At 50.8% G+C, this 17,344-nt stretch overlaps 1 protein-coding gene across 2 annotated transcripts in view; it reads right to left on the minus strand.

Moving 5' to 3' along the window:
• Window positions 1-17,344, minus strand: part of ZNF76 (zinc finger protein 76) — a 29,674-nt gene that overhangs the window by 1,868 nt on the left and 10,462 nt on the right. For both annotated transcript variants that reach the window (XM_006050364.4, XM_025271240.3), the window contains exons 2-13: window positions 12,583-12,750; window positions 9,232-9,312; window positions 9,038-9,115; window positions 7,622-7,821; window positions 5,550-5,666; window positions 5,138-5,213; window positions 4,471-4,596; window positions 4,180-4,359; window positions 3,154-3,387; window positions 2,896-3,059; window positions 2,016-2,180; window positions 1,151-1,264 (exon numbers count right to left, since the gene is read on the minus strand). In XM_006050364.4, coding sequence (XP_006050426.1) covers window positions 1,151-1,264; window positions 2,016-2,180; window positions 2,896-3,059; window positions 3,154-3,387; window positions 4,180-4,359; window positions 4,471-4,596; window positions 5,138-5,213; window positions 5,550-5,666; window positions 7,622-7,821; window positions 9,038-9,115; window positions 9,232-9,312; window positions 12,583-12,655 — 1,608 coding nt within the window. In that variant the 5' untranslated portion in view covers window positions 12,656-12,750. The remainder of the gene's footprint in view (window positions 1-1,150; window positions 1,265-2,015; window positions 2,181-2,895; window positions 3,060-3,153; window positions 3,388-4,179; window positions 4,360-4,470; window positions 4,597-5,137; window positions 5,214-5,549; window positions 5,667-7,621; window positions 7,822-9,037; window positions 9,116-9,231; window positions 9,313-12,582; window positions 12,751-17,344) is intronic.

Genomic DNA, 17,344 nt, shown 5'->3' on the forward strand with positions numbered 1-17,344 from the left:
TGCTTATTTAACTTGTATGCAGAGTACATCATGAGAAACGCTGGGCTGGAGGAAGCACAAGCTGGAATCAAGACTGCCGGGAGAAATATCAATAACCTCAGATATGCAGATAACACCACCCTTATGGCAGAAAGTGAAGAGGAACTAAAAAAGCCTCTTGATGAAAGTGAGAGAGGAGAGTGAAAAAGTTGGCTTAAAGCTCAACATTCAGAAAACAAAGATCATGGCATCCAGTCCCATCACTTCATGGGAAACAGATGGGGAAACAGTGTCAGACTTATTTTTTTGGGCTCCAAAATCACTGCAGATGGTAATTGCAGCCATGAAATTAAAAGATGCTTACTCCTTGGAAGGAAAGTTAGGACCAACCTAGAGAGCATATTGAAAAGCAGAGACATTACTTTGCCAACAAAGGTCCGTCTAGTCAAGGCTATGGTTTTTCCAGTGGTCATGTATGGATGTGAGAGTTGGACTGTGAAGAAGGCTGAGCGCCGAAGAATTGATGCTTTTGAACTGTGGTGTTGGAGAAGACTCTTGAGAGTCCCTTGGACTGCAAGGAGATCCAATCAGTCCATTCTGAAGGAGATCAGCCCTGGGAATTCTTTGGAAGGAATGATGCTAAGGCTGAAACTCCAGTACTTTGGCCACCTCATGTGAAGAGTTGACTCATTGGAAAAGACTCTGATGCTGGGAGGGATTGGGGGCAGGAGGAGAAGGGGACGACAGAGGATGAGATGGCTGGATGGCATCACTGACTCGATGGACGTGAGTCTGAGTGAACTCTGGGAGTTGGTGATGGACAGGGAGGCCTGGCGTGCTGCGATTCATGGGGTCGCAAAGAGTCGGACACGACTGAGGGACTGAACTGAACTGACTCAGCCCTCTTATTTTCCAGATGAAGGAACAGGGACACGAAGAAATGAAGAGTTGAGACTGCAAGGCAGAATGCCATGAAAGTTACCGTGAAGGTCAGAAGGGGCTCCCCACCCTGCCTCAGTGAAGGAAGAGCCTGGGCCTGAGACAGGTGTGTGGATGCAGGCAAAAAGGGATTTGTCCTCTGAAACGGGCACCTTCAGACCCGAATGCTGTCCTCTTCCCTCCGCCGAGTCCCCCGCCCTCCGTGCTTCTCTCCAGCCACCAGCCTCCTCACCTGCACCGCAATGTGGGTCCCGCTGGCCGTGGCCAGCAGTGCCACCTGTTGATGAGGAAGGGATGCTACATTTGAGTCCTCAGCCACCACAGTCCCAGAGGTGATGATTGTGACCTGAAATATATATTAAGAACAAGGTTTTCCAACCTACTTACGTTATTCTCCCAACCCCCAATCCAAAAAAATCCCTTCAAGCAAGGTGGCTGGGAACAACTCAGAAGGAAATGAATAAAATCATTATGAGTTAGATAAATGAGCTAGCTTGGGGCTCAGAGCTAAGTGGGGGTTGTGGCGGTGGTGGTTGAGTTGCTAAGTTGTGTCCGACTTGAGACCCCATGCACTATAACCCACCAGGCTCCTCCTTCCATGGAATTTTCCAGGCAAGAACATTGGAGTGGGTTGCTATTTCCTTCTCCAGGGGATCTTCCCAACCCAGGAATTGAACCTGGGTCTCCTGCATTGCAGGATTCTTTTACTGACTGAACTACCAGGGAAGCTCTAAGTGGGGGCTGTATGTTTCTTTAACTTACAGCCAACTTAATTTATGAATTTTGAGCCACAGAAGGATAGAGCTGTAAAAGGCCCCACAGGTAATTTAATACCCTCATTTGAAAATGGACTAAAGCTCATGGAAAAGTAACATGCAACATGCCTACGGCAGCAAGCAAACTGTCTCTTGACTCTCAGATCAATGCTTGTCAACAAAGGAGAGTTGCTGATGACCCAGAGTTGTAGGGAAGACACTTTATCTGTGGGAATCTTGGTCCTCCTAAGAAGGCTGGACTAATTTAGCCCGCACTTTTTAAGGCCTGTCGCACAGAAAGGAAGGACAAGAGAGGAAAAACCCCAAGCGGCCTGGTCGTACGGGCTGTGTCTGGGTGCCGTCGGCGCTGACCATGGCGACTGTGTGGGCACCAGAGGTGGCGAGGGCGTCGTCGTGACTGGGGATGGCGAGGGTGGTGCTGCCGTGCTGGGTCACCATACTGATGGCGCTCCCCAGGGCCTGCAGGTCTTCTGGGGACAGGCTGACCTGCCAATGGGAAGGAGGAAGATGAGCCAGGAGTGGAGGGGAGGGTTGTCTGAAAGCCCCCAGGCAGATGAGCCTGCTCTCTCAGGTTTGCTTATCGGTAGACTAGAGGATCAGCTTCTTGTCACAGGGTGGAGGGATCAGGACAAGCAAGTGAAACAGGCCCTGGCTGCAAAGAGAGGCTACACTGGAAGAAATCTGCTGACCACGTCTATTCACCACCACTTTGCCTCAGGGCTCTGTTCCATGCAACTCAGGGTCTCTACCCAATTTCACCCTCGTCATCAACTCTGAAAGTTACAGGTGCGCTTGACACTGAGCGTGCAGACAGAGGCCAGGTTATGCTGCTAGCGCGAAAGCCCAGGCTTCCAAAGGCCACACTGTGCTCTGGCCCGTACACCAACATGCCTCTCTGGAGGAGGACATCCAGGTGTTTCACTCAAGCAAGCAGGACCTGTCAGCCTTCAAGTAAAAAGGGAAACTACTAGCTATGCTCCAGAAGCCCCAGAGACTGAGCTGGACACACGAGCAGGCGGCCTGTGTTACAGGGAGTTGGGAGCCTCGGCCTCAGCTCTTGAGATCCACAAGGGTGAAAAAGAGAACCTGGGTGAAGATGGCGCTGTTAGAACCTGGCGCTCCCCAGAGAGAGCTCCCCAGAGAGAGAGGGAGGGGGTACCAGCCAGAGGGGCCCACCCCACCCCTCGCCCCTGGCCTGTACCTGCTGGGCACCATCCTGAGTGATCAGAGCCACCTGGGGGGCCCCGTCCTCCTCGGTCACCATAGCCACTTGGGTAGGGAGGTCATCGCCCTCCTCCTTCACCTCTGACACGTAAGCAATGTGGGGCCGCTTGGGTGGCGGGCTCTCCTCGGCTGCAGAGGCAGCTGGGAAAGGAGAGCCGAGGCTGACACCTGCCCCCAGGTGGTCATGGGGAGGCCTGGCTTGTCCCCACTCTCACCTCCTGCCCACGCCCCTCACCCTCGAGCTGCTGCTGCTCATAAAGGGCCTGCTCGCTCTCCTCTGTGGCCTCCAGCTCGCCGTGGGCGCTGCGCTTGTGCATGGCCAGGGTGGAGGTCTGCCGGTAGGTCTTGCCGCAGGTGCTGCAGGTGTAGGGCTTGCAGTGTGTGTGCACCACGTGGTGCTTATACAGGCTTGAGTACTCGGTGAAGCGCTTCCCGCAGCCTGGCACCGTGCAAACGTATGGCTTCTCCCCTGGGGACACTGGGCTGTGAGGGGGGTGGGACCTGGGGCTGGCAAGGGGGAAACTAAGGGAGCAGGAGTGAGGGACAGGGTTGGCGAAGAGAGAGACAGAGGGAGGAAGAGGGACTGGGATCTGGGACTCTGAAGGGACAGAGCCGGGGAAGGTGACCAGCGGCAGAGACAGGAAGTGAGTGTGGGACCACGGGGCCTGCAGACAAGGGGGAGAGAAGACAGGGGGGTGGGCAAGGCTGAGGCTAGTGAAGGGGCTGGTGAGGGGCACCAGGGCCTTGTGAACAGAAGCAGCAGGAGACAGAGAGGGATGACTGACGGGGACGTGCCAGGTATGATGGCAGAGGGAGGGGACGCATGTGTCCGAGAGATGACAGAAGCTAGACAGGGACGTAACACTGGGGGAGGGTGAGGATACACGGGAGTCACATGGACAGTGGACGACGTGAGGAGCTGAAGACATTCCACTCTGCTCTCTCCCCACTGTGCCTGACCCTGGCCTTTATCTGGGAGCTCCGCTGGAGGGGGCAGATTTCAGGTGGGTGCAGATGGGGCAGGGGGCTGACAAGGCCAGCAGTGCCCATCAGATCAGCCCCAACTGGTAATGGAGGAACTGCTCGCTCACTGCAAGTGAAAGAGCGGTTCTGGGGGCACAGCTGGAACCTCGGGACCCTGTGCCCCGCCCGCGGACCAGCCTGCAACGACCCTCTGTTGAGAAGGTGTCTCAGGTCAGAAGCCTTCGGTAGAGGGGCTGGGGCCTCAGAGGGGGAGGCCCGCGCATGCCAGCTGGCCCACCTGTGTGGATGCGCACGTGATTCTTGTAGTTGGTGGCGCTGGTGAAGCCACGGCCACAGTGGGGCTCGGGGCAGGTGTAGGGCCGCTCGCCTGTGTGGGTGCGCACATGTACCTTGCGGATGTTAGATGTAGTGAAGGAGCGGCCACAGCCCTCGAAGGGGCACCGGAAGGGGCGTTCACCTGTGGAGACCCACGTGTGAGGGCGGCTCAGCAAGGGGTCCCGCAGAGCGGGGTGAGCCCCAGGCTTGGGGCCAGGCCCTAACTGGGCTGGGTGGGCAGGGCCCGGCCTACCAGTGTGGGTCCGGACGTGCTTCTGCAAGTCTCCTGAGGTCTTGAAGGCCTTGCTGCACAGCTCCTCTGGGCACTTGTATGGCTTCTCACCAGTGTGGGTGCGCATGTGGCTCTTCAGCCCATATCCTGTCCCGGGGCAGGGGGAGGGGTGAGACGAGCACTGGGAGGAGCCTCGTCTTCAGCTTCTGCCTTCCTAAGGCAGAGGCGCCGTCCCTTAAGGTGTGCCCCGTGAGGCTCCGGGCCTCCTCTGGCACAAAGCGCCCGTGTCTGCCTCCATCCCGCCGCTGTTTGGGCAGAGAAGTGGGGCTGGGGCAGCGGTCCCTGCTCCCTGCCCTGACCAGGGCCAGCTGGCGCCATTCCAGAACCCATGGAAGAGGAGACCCAGAGAACCTATGACCTCAGGGCCTCAACTGAGAGAAAATGAAGTCCAGAGGGAGGCAAGCCCTCCAACCACTGGCACCCCCGCTGGTCTGTGTCAGGGCTGCTTCTTGCCTCCATGACAGGTCTCCTGCAGTGACAGAGCCCTGCAGCTGGAGCGCTGAGACAGCAGTCTCTTCCGGAAGGCAGCCTGGTGCTTGGCTCCCTTGAAGGAACATTCAGAGCTAACCTAGGGCCCTTTACCCTCAACTGGAAGCAGTCCACCTTGGTCTCCATCCAGGTAGGTTACCTGTGGCAAAGGCCTTTCCGCAGCTGGGGAAATCACACCTGTATGGACGGTCACCGGTATGAGCTCTCTCGTGCACCTGTGAGGACAAGCAACCATGTCATTCAGAGGCGAGAGGGTATGAATAGGCTCTTCGGTTTCTTTAGGGCCCAGAATATTAGCATTGGCCACCTCCTTTACTTTGCTTCCTCTTCAGTGGCGATGCCCCTCCAGGGAGCCTTCCCTGACTCTCTTCCCTCACGCCCTCTCCACGTGTGTCACAGCCCCCGTGCTGACACTCCTGCACGCTCATCTCTTCCTTCCCGGAGGCAATGAGCAACCTGAGGTCAGGCACCAGTTCCAGTCAAAGCAGGAAGGCAGGATTGCAGCCTGCTGGGAAGACGGCAAGGCTGAGAGCTCTTTGCAGCCATCTTACCTTTAAGTGATGCGCGGTGGTATAGAGACGCCCACAGCCCTTGTAGCCACAGCGGAATGCTCTGTCCCCAACCTGTTGTCCTTTGCCATTATGAGGAGCCTGGCTCTCATGCAGAACCTGGGGGGAAAAAATCTTGGGGTCCCTATATGTATTCTCCTCAAAGAAGGAAGGGAAGAGGTGGGACACAGGGCCCAGCTGGCAGCTTAAGACCCAATAAACAGGGTTAAACCTACCAAGGGGGAGATGCGCAACCTGGGTGATGGATCTAGACGGATGGAACAGATGCTGAGCCTGCTGCAGAAGCAACAGGGCTGGCCAGTGGAGTCACCACCAGCTCCGACGGACAGAGAGACGATTAAATGTCACTGGGGCTCTGACATCTTGGGGAGAAAGGGCGTCTCTTAGATGGGCAGGTAGGGCAGGGGCAGGAGTGGTCGCAACGGCCACACTCGAGCTGGGCTGAGGGCTAGCTGCCCGTCTTCTGACCGTGGAGGCTGCTGCTCTCTGGACACGTTTATCCTCTGACGGGAAGAGATTCCTTCCTCCCTGGGGAAACCCACATTTGGAAGGGGCTCTGCCAAGGGGCTGGCTATGGGGACAAGCTCACCTCGGCTCACCAGAAGCGAGGTGGCCACAACCAACAAAGTGCACAGGTGCCCAGGGCAGGGGCCTGCGAGTCCCACCAGAAGCCCAGCTCTACCTGTAGCGCCTAGCTACTGACAAGCCCTTCCTTTCCCTCTCTCCTGCCAAAAACCATTCCACACCAGCCTCTGGCTTCAGGGAGCCTTAATGTTGTGCTTTCCTGGGCAGAGTCCTGCTGGAACTGTCCCTTAGCCTTTGTTTTTGGGACACTGTGGCCTTCCCAGGAGCTCTTGAAACTGAACTCTGGAAGGCGTGGTGAGCAGGAGTCAAAGGAGGGAGGCCAAATCCACAGTGGGTCTGTCTAGTCAGCTCCAGGTCAAGGGGTCAGGCAGCTGACAAAGTTTCCTGGACACTCGAGTAGCTGGTGGGTGGCAGGAGAGGGTCACAGGTGGCTGGGCCTGCTCGGCAGGCGAACCCAGTCAAGCGTTCAGATTTCACTCCCATGTCCCACTGGTTCTTGAGGGAATAAAAAAACTTCAGGGCTAGAAGTGACCCTCTGAGATCATCTGGCCCCAACTCATCATATGAGATGGGAACAAGTTGAGGCCTCGGAGGGGAGTGACTGAGGCAGCACACGGCAGAGGCAGAGCCTGCACAGATTTCAGGCCTTACAGTTCAAGCTTGGTTGTCTTTCCAACAGCAGTAAGCTTCTAAAATATACCTTACAGAATGCGGGTGGGAGTGGGCATAGCCCAGAGGGGCCTACTGCGAAGTTTTGTAGTGTCTTTTCAACTTCCTCTTCTCCTCTATGATACAGCCATACTAGTTTAATTATAAAAACAACTTCCCCAGTCCCCTGGGTAAAATGCGCGCTCCAGGAAGCCCTGCCACATCCACCCTGAGGTGCTGGAGTTCGGCCGGGCAGGGAGGACCCTGGTCTGGAAGGCTCTCAGATCTCTGGTTTCCCCTACAGGCAGGACCACGGCCCAGGCAGAGAGAGCCTGGACTGACTAATGTTTGGAAAGCCAAGACCCTTTTCCTTTGCAGCTGAGCTACTGTGCAAGCCCCGGGTTCCAAGAATCCCAGCTGCTCCGCTACATCTGCTCTCGTCACTGCCTACAGAGGTTATTTTCCCAAATGACTTAATGAGTCGCAGAAAAGAAATAAACACAAGAACATCTGACCTCAGAGAACTGGAAAACTAATAAAAGTCGCTGGCAAAGGTTTTCTCAGACACTGCAGCCAAAGTGAAGCTGGGCCTAAGTTCCCACCGTATGGGTATCACTGTTTCTTACAGCTGCCTTCCCTCTGAAGAGATGCATAAACAAGTGGGAGTGTACACAGCTGTTGGCGGGCCCCAGCCAGGCTGTGACTCTTGCCCAAGAAGATGACCCGTGAGAGATGAGTCGGGGGAGCCAGGCTGCGGGTCACAGGGAGTAGCCCTGGTCATGTGCAGGCACAGGACTAACCCTGTCATCGAGAGAGCTCACCTTGCTGGTGTACTGCTCCAGGGCCACTACTGTGTCCGCGCTGAAGCCCTCGTCATCCTCTGCGGCCAGGCCCTCCAGGCCCACCTCTGTCTGCACAGCCAGGATGGCGCCATCTGACGGCACGGCCACGGGGTGGTGAATGTAGGCGGTGGAGCCATCTTCCAGCTGGACGGCTTCCAGGGCACTGGGGTCATAGCCCTCTGCAGGGAACATGCGGTTAGCCCAGAAGCTGCACAAGGGCAAGAGATGCGGCTGGGACCTGGGCGTTGAGGTAAGGAGAGGTACATATACCGAGGAGGGTTTAGCCTCTGGTTTCTCCTGCTCCCTCACCTTGGTGGTCCGCTCTGGCTGGCCCTCCCTCTGGGGCCACCTGTCCTAAGGATGAGGTCTCCTATGGAGTACTGACTAGGAACACACAAGCTTGGTGAGGACCTGAAAGGACCATCATCTTGGCTGAGATGACCATGAGAACCTCCTGACTGGTGGCCCCTCACCCCATCTAGTTCCCTCCAGGCAGCACAGCATCCAGAGGGAGCTTTGCAGGACACACGTGTGGTCTTGTTACCCGACAGCCTAAGCAGTTCAACCATGTCCATCGGCCTCAGGATAAAAACACAAACCCTTATTCTGCAGCCCCAGTGCTCTGGCCCCTGTCCTTTCTGTTTGGTTTCACCTCACCCACTCTGCCCTCCCCTCCAGGACTCAAGCTCCTGGCAGTTCCATGAATGTGCCCTTCTTTCTCCCTGCCCACCTCCACCCCCGTTTCCGGGTCACACATGCTGTGCCTTCCGTCTGGAGTACTGAACCCTTCTTGCCATTGCTCTTTCCCAGCTAGGCCCACTCCATCCTCCAGCTCCCAGCCCAAGTGTCACTTTCTCAGAAAAGCCCTCCCTGAGTCTGAACCCCATCTGTAGTGATCAGTTCATGATGGTTCATTTCAAGCCCTTTCCCCCACTAGATTCTAGGAGAGCAGGGACTATGTCTGACCCTGTTCTCTTTTGTATACTCCACACCTAGTGCCTGGTATGCCGTAACTGCTCAAAAAACTACTTGTAGAAGAAATAAACCATTATTCTTCAGTACCTTAAAAGCTTCATTCTTAAAAAGTGTGACTTAAGTGTGTGGTCCTGGTTTTGGATATCACTGGATCCCATTTAAAGCCTTAACAGTTTGTGGCTGTGCTGTAGCTAGAGCCACCAGGCCCAGGCCATGGCCTCCCATGCTCAGGCTCCTGGGGGCAGAAGCAGCTCCTGCGGTCCACGCCAGGAAAGGCAGGGGTGCCTGCTAATCCAGGTGAGCGTGGGGCCCACGGCTCCATGTCTCCACCCCAGCTCCCAGGGTGCACAATGCTATCCCCCAACCACGGCCAGTTCTGCCTCCCTTCCTTCTCACCAGTCATGAGGACTGTGACCCCACCTTTGGGTGTGCGGTGTATGTAGGCCATGCTGCCATCTTCCAGCTGCACGGGTTGTCCATCCTCAAAGGAAAGAGGCTCTGTAATGAGAGCAATGCCTGCCTTTCTCTGGAGCTTGGGGTCAGGGAGCGGGGCTCCTTCAGTGGAGGCTGCCTGGCCTTGCTCGTGTGGCAGGGGCGTCCTGGGATGCCCTCACCTTTCTGCACTGTCACTTGGTGAATGTATGCAGTGGTCCCATCCTCAAGCTGGATCACTTGCCCTTCAAGAAGCTTGTCTCCTGTGGGGGCAGAAATGGAGAGAAGTGGGCCAGGCCCAGAAGAGGGCTGAGGAACACTTGCCTGCTTTAGTACAAGCCTGTTGGAGGCATAGTCTGCATGTCTAAGCACAGCTTAGACATTCTCCATGTTACCTCACTCCCTGACTCCCAGGTCTGGGCCTCAGAGGTACCGAGGTAGACATTCTGTCATGAAGAATCCTAAGCTCCCAGAAGATTCCCCTTCAGTCACTCACAGGAGGAGCAACTTCATTTATTATTCTACCCATGCCACACAAAGCAGGGACTTCCAACCTGGCAGGAAGCTGCTGAGATTGAGCTACACGGCAAAGGATTCCCTGAAATCTGGAAAGGCCCCAAATGGATCCAAATTCAGATCTGACTCAAATTAACTAAATCAAAATATGTTCCCTTGTCTCCCACTGCGGCAGTATGCCAAGACCAAGACCCTCTGATAAGGCAGTATAACTTACAGGTTAAAAGCAATGGGCTCTGGGGCTTCCCTGGTGGCTCAATGGGAAAGAATCCCTCTGCCAATGCAGGAGAAACAGGTTTGATCCCTGGTCCAGGAAGATCCCACATGTCATGGAGCAACTAAGCTCATGTGTCACAACTAATGAGCCTGTGGTGTAGAGCAAGGAGCCACAAACGAGCCCACATGCAGCAACTACTGAAGCCTGAGTGCCTTAGAGCCCTGCAACAAGAGAAGCCACTGCAACTAGAGAGGAGTCCCCACTCGCTGCAACTAGAGAAAAGCCTGTGCGGCAACAAGTGCCAGGCACAGCACCCCTGCCCACACAAAAAAGCAAAGGGCTCTACAACCAGTCCAGACCTTCTGGGTTTGAATTTCAGCTCTACCTCTTACTAGCTGTGTGATCTTAGACAACTTATTTAACTTCTCTGTGCCTCCGTTTCCTCTCCTAAGAGCAAAAGGCTCTTAGATTTAGAATTAGAATTATATAGGCCTCTCCTTATGTCCAGGGAGTTTGAGAGGGAGAAGGGATAAAAGAAGTGAGAAAGCGAAGAAGGGAGACTGAAGACTCAATGACAAGTGGTTTCTTTGTTCATTTACTTACACATTTCAAGACCAGACAGTTACTTCTGGCTCACCTCTGCTGATGTCTACCCCTGAGAAGAATTCTCAAACTTGTCCCCAAACTGAGTTTTCTTGGGTCTGTAACTAACAGTTCCACAACCCAGCCAGAGTAGGTAAGGCGGGGACAAAGGTAGGAAGTAGGAGAGAAACACAGCTGAGACGAGGGGAGAGCAACCCCTTCTTCCCTCCTGCCCAGCAAGCAGCAGGCTGCCCTGCCAAGGGCACTAGTACTTGGGGATCTGAAAGTATCAGCAGAGCTTCTGCTAGAAGAGTGGGTACTGCTGCAAGACAGGAAACAAGATGCTGAGAAGAGTTATTAAGGGAAAACTCTCAACCTAGAACTTCTTCTAACAAGCAGAGATGACAATGGGGAGAGGCGTGGGGTGCTGGTGGTGGGGAGAAGAGCTGTCAGGACCCTCATACCCCACTGCAGAGGTGACTGTAGGTTCCATTTTGCCCAGAATGGTCCCGGTGCCTTTATTCAGAGCATGTTCTTCCACTCTCCAAAGTGTCAGCTTTGAATAACACATTTCATGCTTACCCTGTTTATAGGTAAGTCTCATAACATTTTAGGGCTTCCGGCTGGCTAAGCTGGGCCCAGACAGAGCTGCCTGCTGACAGAGATGAAAGTGCACTGGTTGAGAGCATCAAAGGAGCTCACCTGCAAGAGAGCTGCCTTTCAGGACAGTGAAGTGCTGGTTCTTCAAGGCCAGCTCTACTCTAAGCAGTATGAAATCTGCTGGGTGTGAGTGTGTGTGCATGCATGTAAGGACACACTACAGCACCATGGAGGAAGAAGAGAACAGAGCCAGGAAGAGTGACAAGAGAAAGATATAAATGGGGAGGTGGGGGACGTAAAGAGATCATCCAGACATAAGAAGGAAAGACATAAGAAAAGAGAGTGGCTTTCCAAGGCCAAGCACAGCCACTTGTTTGTTTTTTCATTCATTCAACTATTAATTCGCAACAGAAGACTGAGGCAAGGGGAACAGCCGGGTCCATAGAGTAAACGCAGCCCAACTGACAGGTCCTGAATTCTTCCATCCCGCTGAGACTGCTGTGAGAGGGCAAAGACCTCCAATGGGAAGGCTGCAGGCTTCACAAGTGTTCTAGAGAAGTCCATTCTCAAGAAAACAAAGCCAGCCAGCTCCACACGTCATCATATGGAAAAAGCCTATCGATGCTATTAAGGAGCCTCTTTGTTGTCATCAGGAAGCAGCCGATTTAAAATGAAATCAACAAACAATTTATAAGCTTGGGACTTGAAATACATTTTGACAATGTGTTGAAATGAAGGAGGGCACTGTTGCAATGACAGTGGAGAAATGAGGATGGCGGTGCTCACAGAGTGCAGAAAAGGCAAAATAAAGAGAAGGAACGAGGCAGTGTTTGGCCAGTGCAGTCCAAGAAAGACACACATGCCATCTGGCGTGCCTGTAAATGCTGGCGAAAAGAAGGAGCCTGTCAGGACACTGAGTGTCCTGGCCAGAAGGCCCTGCTCTTCAACAATGCTCTGTTCTGACTCCATGCCCCCTTGAATTTAAGTTTCTTGAGAATCTGAATTTCAGGTACATCTGAATTGCAGATAAACAGTGAAGGTTTGTTTTTTTTTAGTACTTGGTATTACTATGTTATTGCTTTTAGTATTTAATTTTATGTTTATACATAGCTTTCTCATGCAGTATTTGGAACATACTTACACTACAAAATTATTCATTGTTTATCTGTAATTAAAATTTAACTATGTGCCCTGTATATTTTTTCTGGTCACCCTAGTGGGGCCCCCTACCCTGAACCTAAAGATATGTTGTACATGCTCAGAAAGATAGTTTGATTGCTTAAACTCGCTTAAATTAAAATGAACTGCTTCTAGAAAGAACTGAGAAAACTGGAAAGGGAATATTTGAAAAGCAGGAAGTCACAAGCAGCACTGTGTTCATCCGTGCCAGAAATATTTATGAACCTCTTACCACACATAAGGGAATCTTGGCTGCTGTAGCTAGGCTAATCTGATTTTCTAGCCTCCCTAGGTGGCATTATATTTTAGAGTTACTTTTTCATCAATCACCTTGAGATATTCTCATGCAGAGCAAGTTGTAGCAAGCAGGCAAGAGGGCAGGGTGGTCGTGAGACTCTTGGACCGGGACAGGGCAGGATTCTGCAGTCCACGGAAATACCTTTAACAGCTTGCTGGACATAGGCTGTCGTCCCATCACTGAGGGTCACCGTCTGCAGCCCCAAGCTCTCCATGGCAAACTCCTGCCCGTGCAGTCAGACATGAAGTTGGCTTCTTCCCAGCACCGGAGCCACAGCTGAGGTTAGAGATTTCCTTTTGCGTCACAGATCTGAGAAAATGGACAGTGTCATATTATGAGCTGCATGGCTTCCTCCTGCCACAAGGACACACAGGGACAGTGAATGAGGCCAGCCAAGAAGAAGAAGAAAAAGAAATGAATTCTTCAAAGTAGAGAACTATGTTGGCTTTTATTAAAAGAGTTCGAAATATACACATTTTAGAATTCTAAAGACTGAGAATTCAAGAGAAACATGCCAGTCAAACTGGTTGTAAAGTAAGATTTCATTAATCAAAACCCACTTTTAGGGACTTCCCTGCTAGGCCAGAGGCTAAGACTCTGTGCTCCCAAAGCACAGGGCAGGGGTTTGAACCCTGGTCAGGGAACTAGAAACCACATGCCACAACTGAAGATCCTGCATATCGCAACCAAGACCCAGTGCAGCCAAACAAATCAGTAAATAAACAAGTCACTTGTTTATAAAACCCACTTTTAAATTCACTCCCCTAGAAGGGAGACCCACTGAAGGCAGGAGGCCAACTCCGGGGTTGCTGGTTCTCTGTGACCATTCTGACATCTCTCCTGTGCTCAGATCCATCCATTCACCAAGAATCAGTGAGGTCATTCTTTTTTGGGGGGCCATGCAGCTTGCAGGATCTTAGTTGCTTGACCAGGGATTGATCCTAGCCCCTTTGCAGTAAAAGCACAGAGTCCTAACCACTGGACCACCAGGGGATTCCCAGTGGGGTCATTCTTGATTCGCCCTTTATCCTCAGAAGTCTAGGAATACCACCATCTTACACCATACACAAAATTAATTCAAATGGATTAAAGACTTGAATTTAAAACCTGAAACCATAAAGCCCCTAGAAGAAAACATAGGTGGTACGCTCTTTGACATCAGTCTTGCTAATGATTTCTTTTTGGAATTTGTCACCAAAAGCAGAGGAAACAAACAATTGGGACTAAAAAACCTAAAATGCTTCTGCACAGCAAACGAAACCATCAATAAAATGAAAAAGCAACCTATTAAATGGGAAAAATATTTGCAAATCCTGTATCTGATAAGGGGCTAATATGCAAAATACACAAAGAACTCAAATGACTCAGTAGCAAAAAGCCAAACACTCCAACTGAAAAAACAGGCAGATGATATGAATAGACAGCTTTCTATGGCCAGTAGGTATATGAAAAGATGCTCAACATCCCTAATCACCAGTGGAATGTAAATCAAAACCATAATGAGATATCACCTCATATCTATCAGAATGTTTTATTACCAAAAAGACAAGAAAAAATAAGTTTTGGCAAGGATGTGGAGAAAAGGGAACGCTGTGTGCTATTGGTGGGAATGTAAATTGGTGTAGCTACTATAGAAAACAGTATGGAGATTCCTCAAAAAATTTAAAGTAGAATTACCATTTGATCGAGCAATCCCACTTCTGTGCATTTATCCAAAGAAAACAAAAACCTTAACTTGAAAAGATATATGCATTTCCATATTCATTACAGCATTATCTACAATAGCCAAGACATGGAAACAATCTAAGTGTCCACTGACGGGTGAATGGATAAAGAAAGAGCTACACACACACACACACAGAGAGACTGGAATATTATTCAGCCACAAAAAGAATGGAATCTTGCCATTTCAACAACATGGATGCACCTTGAGGACATTACGCTAAGTGAAATAAGTCAGGCGGAGAAAAAATAAGCACCGTATGATCTCATTTATATGTGGAATCCTTAAAAAAATTAGATTCACAGATACCGAGAGCCGATTGGTGACTGCCAAAGGCAGGGGTTGGGAGTAGGTAAAATGAGTAAAGGGAGTGAAAAGGCACAAACTTCCAGTTACAAAATAAGTCCCGGGGGATGTAAGGTACAGCATGATGACTACAGTTAATAAAACTGTATTGCATATTTGAAAGCTGCTAAGAGAATAAAATTTAAAAGTTTTATCACAAGAAAAAAATTCTGTAACTGCATATGGTGCTGGATGTTAACGGACTGACTGTGGTGATCCTTTCACAATATACAGATACTGCTGCATGTTGTACACCTGAAACAAATATAATGTTGCATGTCAATTATACCTCAATTTAAATAATTAAAAGACAGACAAGAAAGTCAAGGTACCTAATTCCAGGTGAGTATCACCTCACCTGTTGACTAATGTAAGCACCTAATATGTGTCAATAAATTCTTGCCTGTTTCTCAAATTTTGTGTCAGAATGCCTTGTTTTTAAAGTACAAATCTCAACCTACTACTTCCTTGATTAAAACTCTTCAGTGGCTTCCTATCACTCTAAGAATTCATTCACCTTGCAGGCAAGGCTGGTCCCCTCAGAAGTCCCTGCAGCCCTGGCCACCACGTTTTCCTGGCACTCACAGTCCCAGGGTCACATGCCTATCTCTTCCTCTTTAACACACGTTGCCTACACAAGACTTCGGGCTCCAAACCCGGTTCCTGGCTCACTGCGGGCTCTCCACAAATCCTCGAGCTGTGATGTGCCGGTCCTTGTCCCAGCAGGGAAGCACTGACACATGCGTCTGCTGTGGGACAGAGTGTACTGGAGCCCTGCTCCAGGGCAAGGTTCTCTTTGCCGCCCAACCATAGGATTCTCCTGGACTCAAAGTCTGCACGGCCTACTGGACTCTTACTAGCTGCCGGCTCATCTTCTCAATCAGTGCTGCCCAACCTGTTATCACATCAGGGCACCCAGAGCAGAAATTTGTATGTCACACTTTGGGTGCTGGTGTTTGAAGTCATGAGCAACCAGCTAGAGCTTTGGCAGTTCCAAGGGCTGAGTGGGTAAGCACCCTGACATAACTACAGCCCATCTGTGACACACTGGTGGGGACGGTCTCTGCTAGACTCGGCATCTCCACCAGAATGATTCATACCTTCTGTCCATAACATTTACTGAATGGGCTAAGCTCTGCGGACAGCAATGCTACTACCACTGATAGTGAACGCGGCCAGGGAGCTAACCATGTACTAGGCATTTAAATTTGGTAACCTGTTTAATCCTCACAATGACCCTTTAATTAAATACTATTATTATCCTCCTTTTACAGTTGAGGGAGTTGAAGCTCTACTCAAGGTTGCACAGCTAGTAAATGAAAGAAAAGGATTTGAATCCAGCCCACCTGGCACCAGAGCAGTGCTCCTAAGCAGTCTACTCTGCTGCCTAATGCGGAGGTTTTTAGCTGGAGTTTACGAACCCCGAAGCCACCTGATAACACGTTTTTGGTGTGTGAGCTTGCACATTTTTCTGAAGAGGGGAGAGTCATGACTGTCACTGGAGTCTTACAGGGATTGAAGGAGGTAAGGAATCATTGGTCTAGGTGGGAATTCCGATACATGACTCATCTTTTCTGGTCTGCTCAGATCCTGGCAGTGACCTCAGTGTTGCCCAGAGTCCTGATGACCCCCAACATGGTCCCTACCTCATGAAATCCCTGGGCCTGGCCTCGACTGGACTGCTCCAGGACCTTCGACTTTCATTCTCTTAACCAGGGAGAGAAGTTCTTTTGGGGAACTGTTTTCATATTAACAGCACTGTATCAGAAATAATACACCTGAGAGACCCATGTCGGGATTACAAAACGGCCTCAGATCTTTATGGCTGGGCCCTGTGGCTGCTGAGGCAATGGTTGGTTTAACTTAGCTCATCTGTATTCTACTGAGATTTTCTGAGGAAAATCTGTGCCATGGTTAACAACACAGGCTCTGCTGTCAGTCTTGGTTCTAACTCAGACTTTGCCTCTTTCAAGCTGTGTGTCCTTGGAAAGTAACTGGACCTCTCTGAAATTTAGATGATACATCTTAAAAACAAAATGAGGATAACAGTGGCGTCTTTGTCATGTTACTGTCAGGATGAAATGAGGTCACATACGTCAGCATTTAGCGCAGTGAAGGCACACAGGGATTACCCGAGAAATGCTGGCTCTAGGGAAGCGGGTGAAAGGGGAACCTGAAGGCATATGCTTCTGAAGCGAGGAGTATTCCTGTAACAGCGAGGAGTACTGACAACAGCCTGGGATCTGCAGAAAGGCTCGTAACCTCAATTTCACCTCCTGTTATTGCCTCTTCATCTGTAAAATGAACTGTTGGCCCAAATGACCCTAAAATCCTTGCCACCATTCATGTAATTACATTTATTAAATATACACCCCTTAATACATGTCAGCTGCTGTTTAAAGTACTCTATCTATACTATCTTTTTAATCTTAAGAACAATCCTATGAGGAAATAAGTACACTATCCCCATTTTACAGCTGAGGTGACTGAAGCTTAGAGGTGGAGTAATTTGCTCAAGGTCCTAGAACAAGTTAGTGCTGAAGCCAGGATCTAAGCCAGGCTGGCTGGCCCCAGAGTCCATACCTCTTAATATCTGGTTTATTTCCTCCTTTTGCTAATCCACTGTAACACAACATCAGCTCTTAGAACACTTGAATACTGGTTGTTTAACTTTCATCTCACCCACTGCAACTTAATCCTGGTTCTTCTCAACCTGACCACATAGAAGGAGGGAACAGCTAGCAGCCACATTTCCCAAAATAACGCTTTTTAGACTCAAAGAAAACAAATCCCTACTCTTTTACATGTTCTCATGTCCAGGCTCCTTAAGCCTCA

The sequence above is a fragment of the Bubalus bubalis genome, chromosome 2 (genome assembly GCF_019923935.1).
Source record: "Bubalus bubalis isolate 160015118507 breed Murrah chromosome 2, NDDB_SH_1, whole genome shotgun sequence".
Taxonomy (NCBI): Eukaryota; Metazoa; Chordata; class Mammalia; order Artiodactyla; family Bovidae; genus Bubalus; species Bubalus bubalis.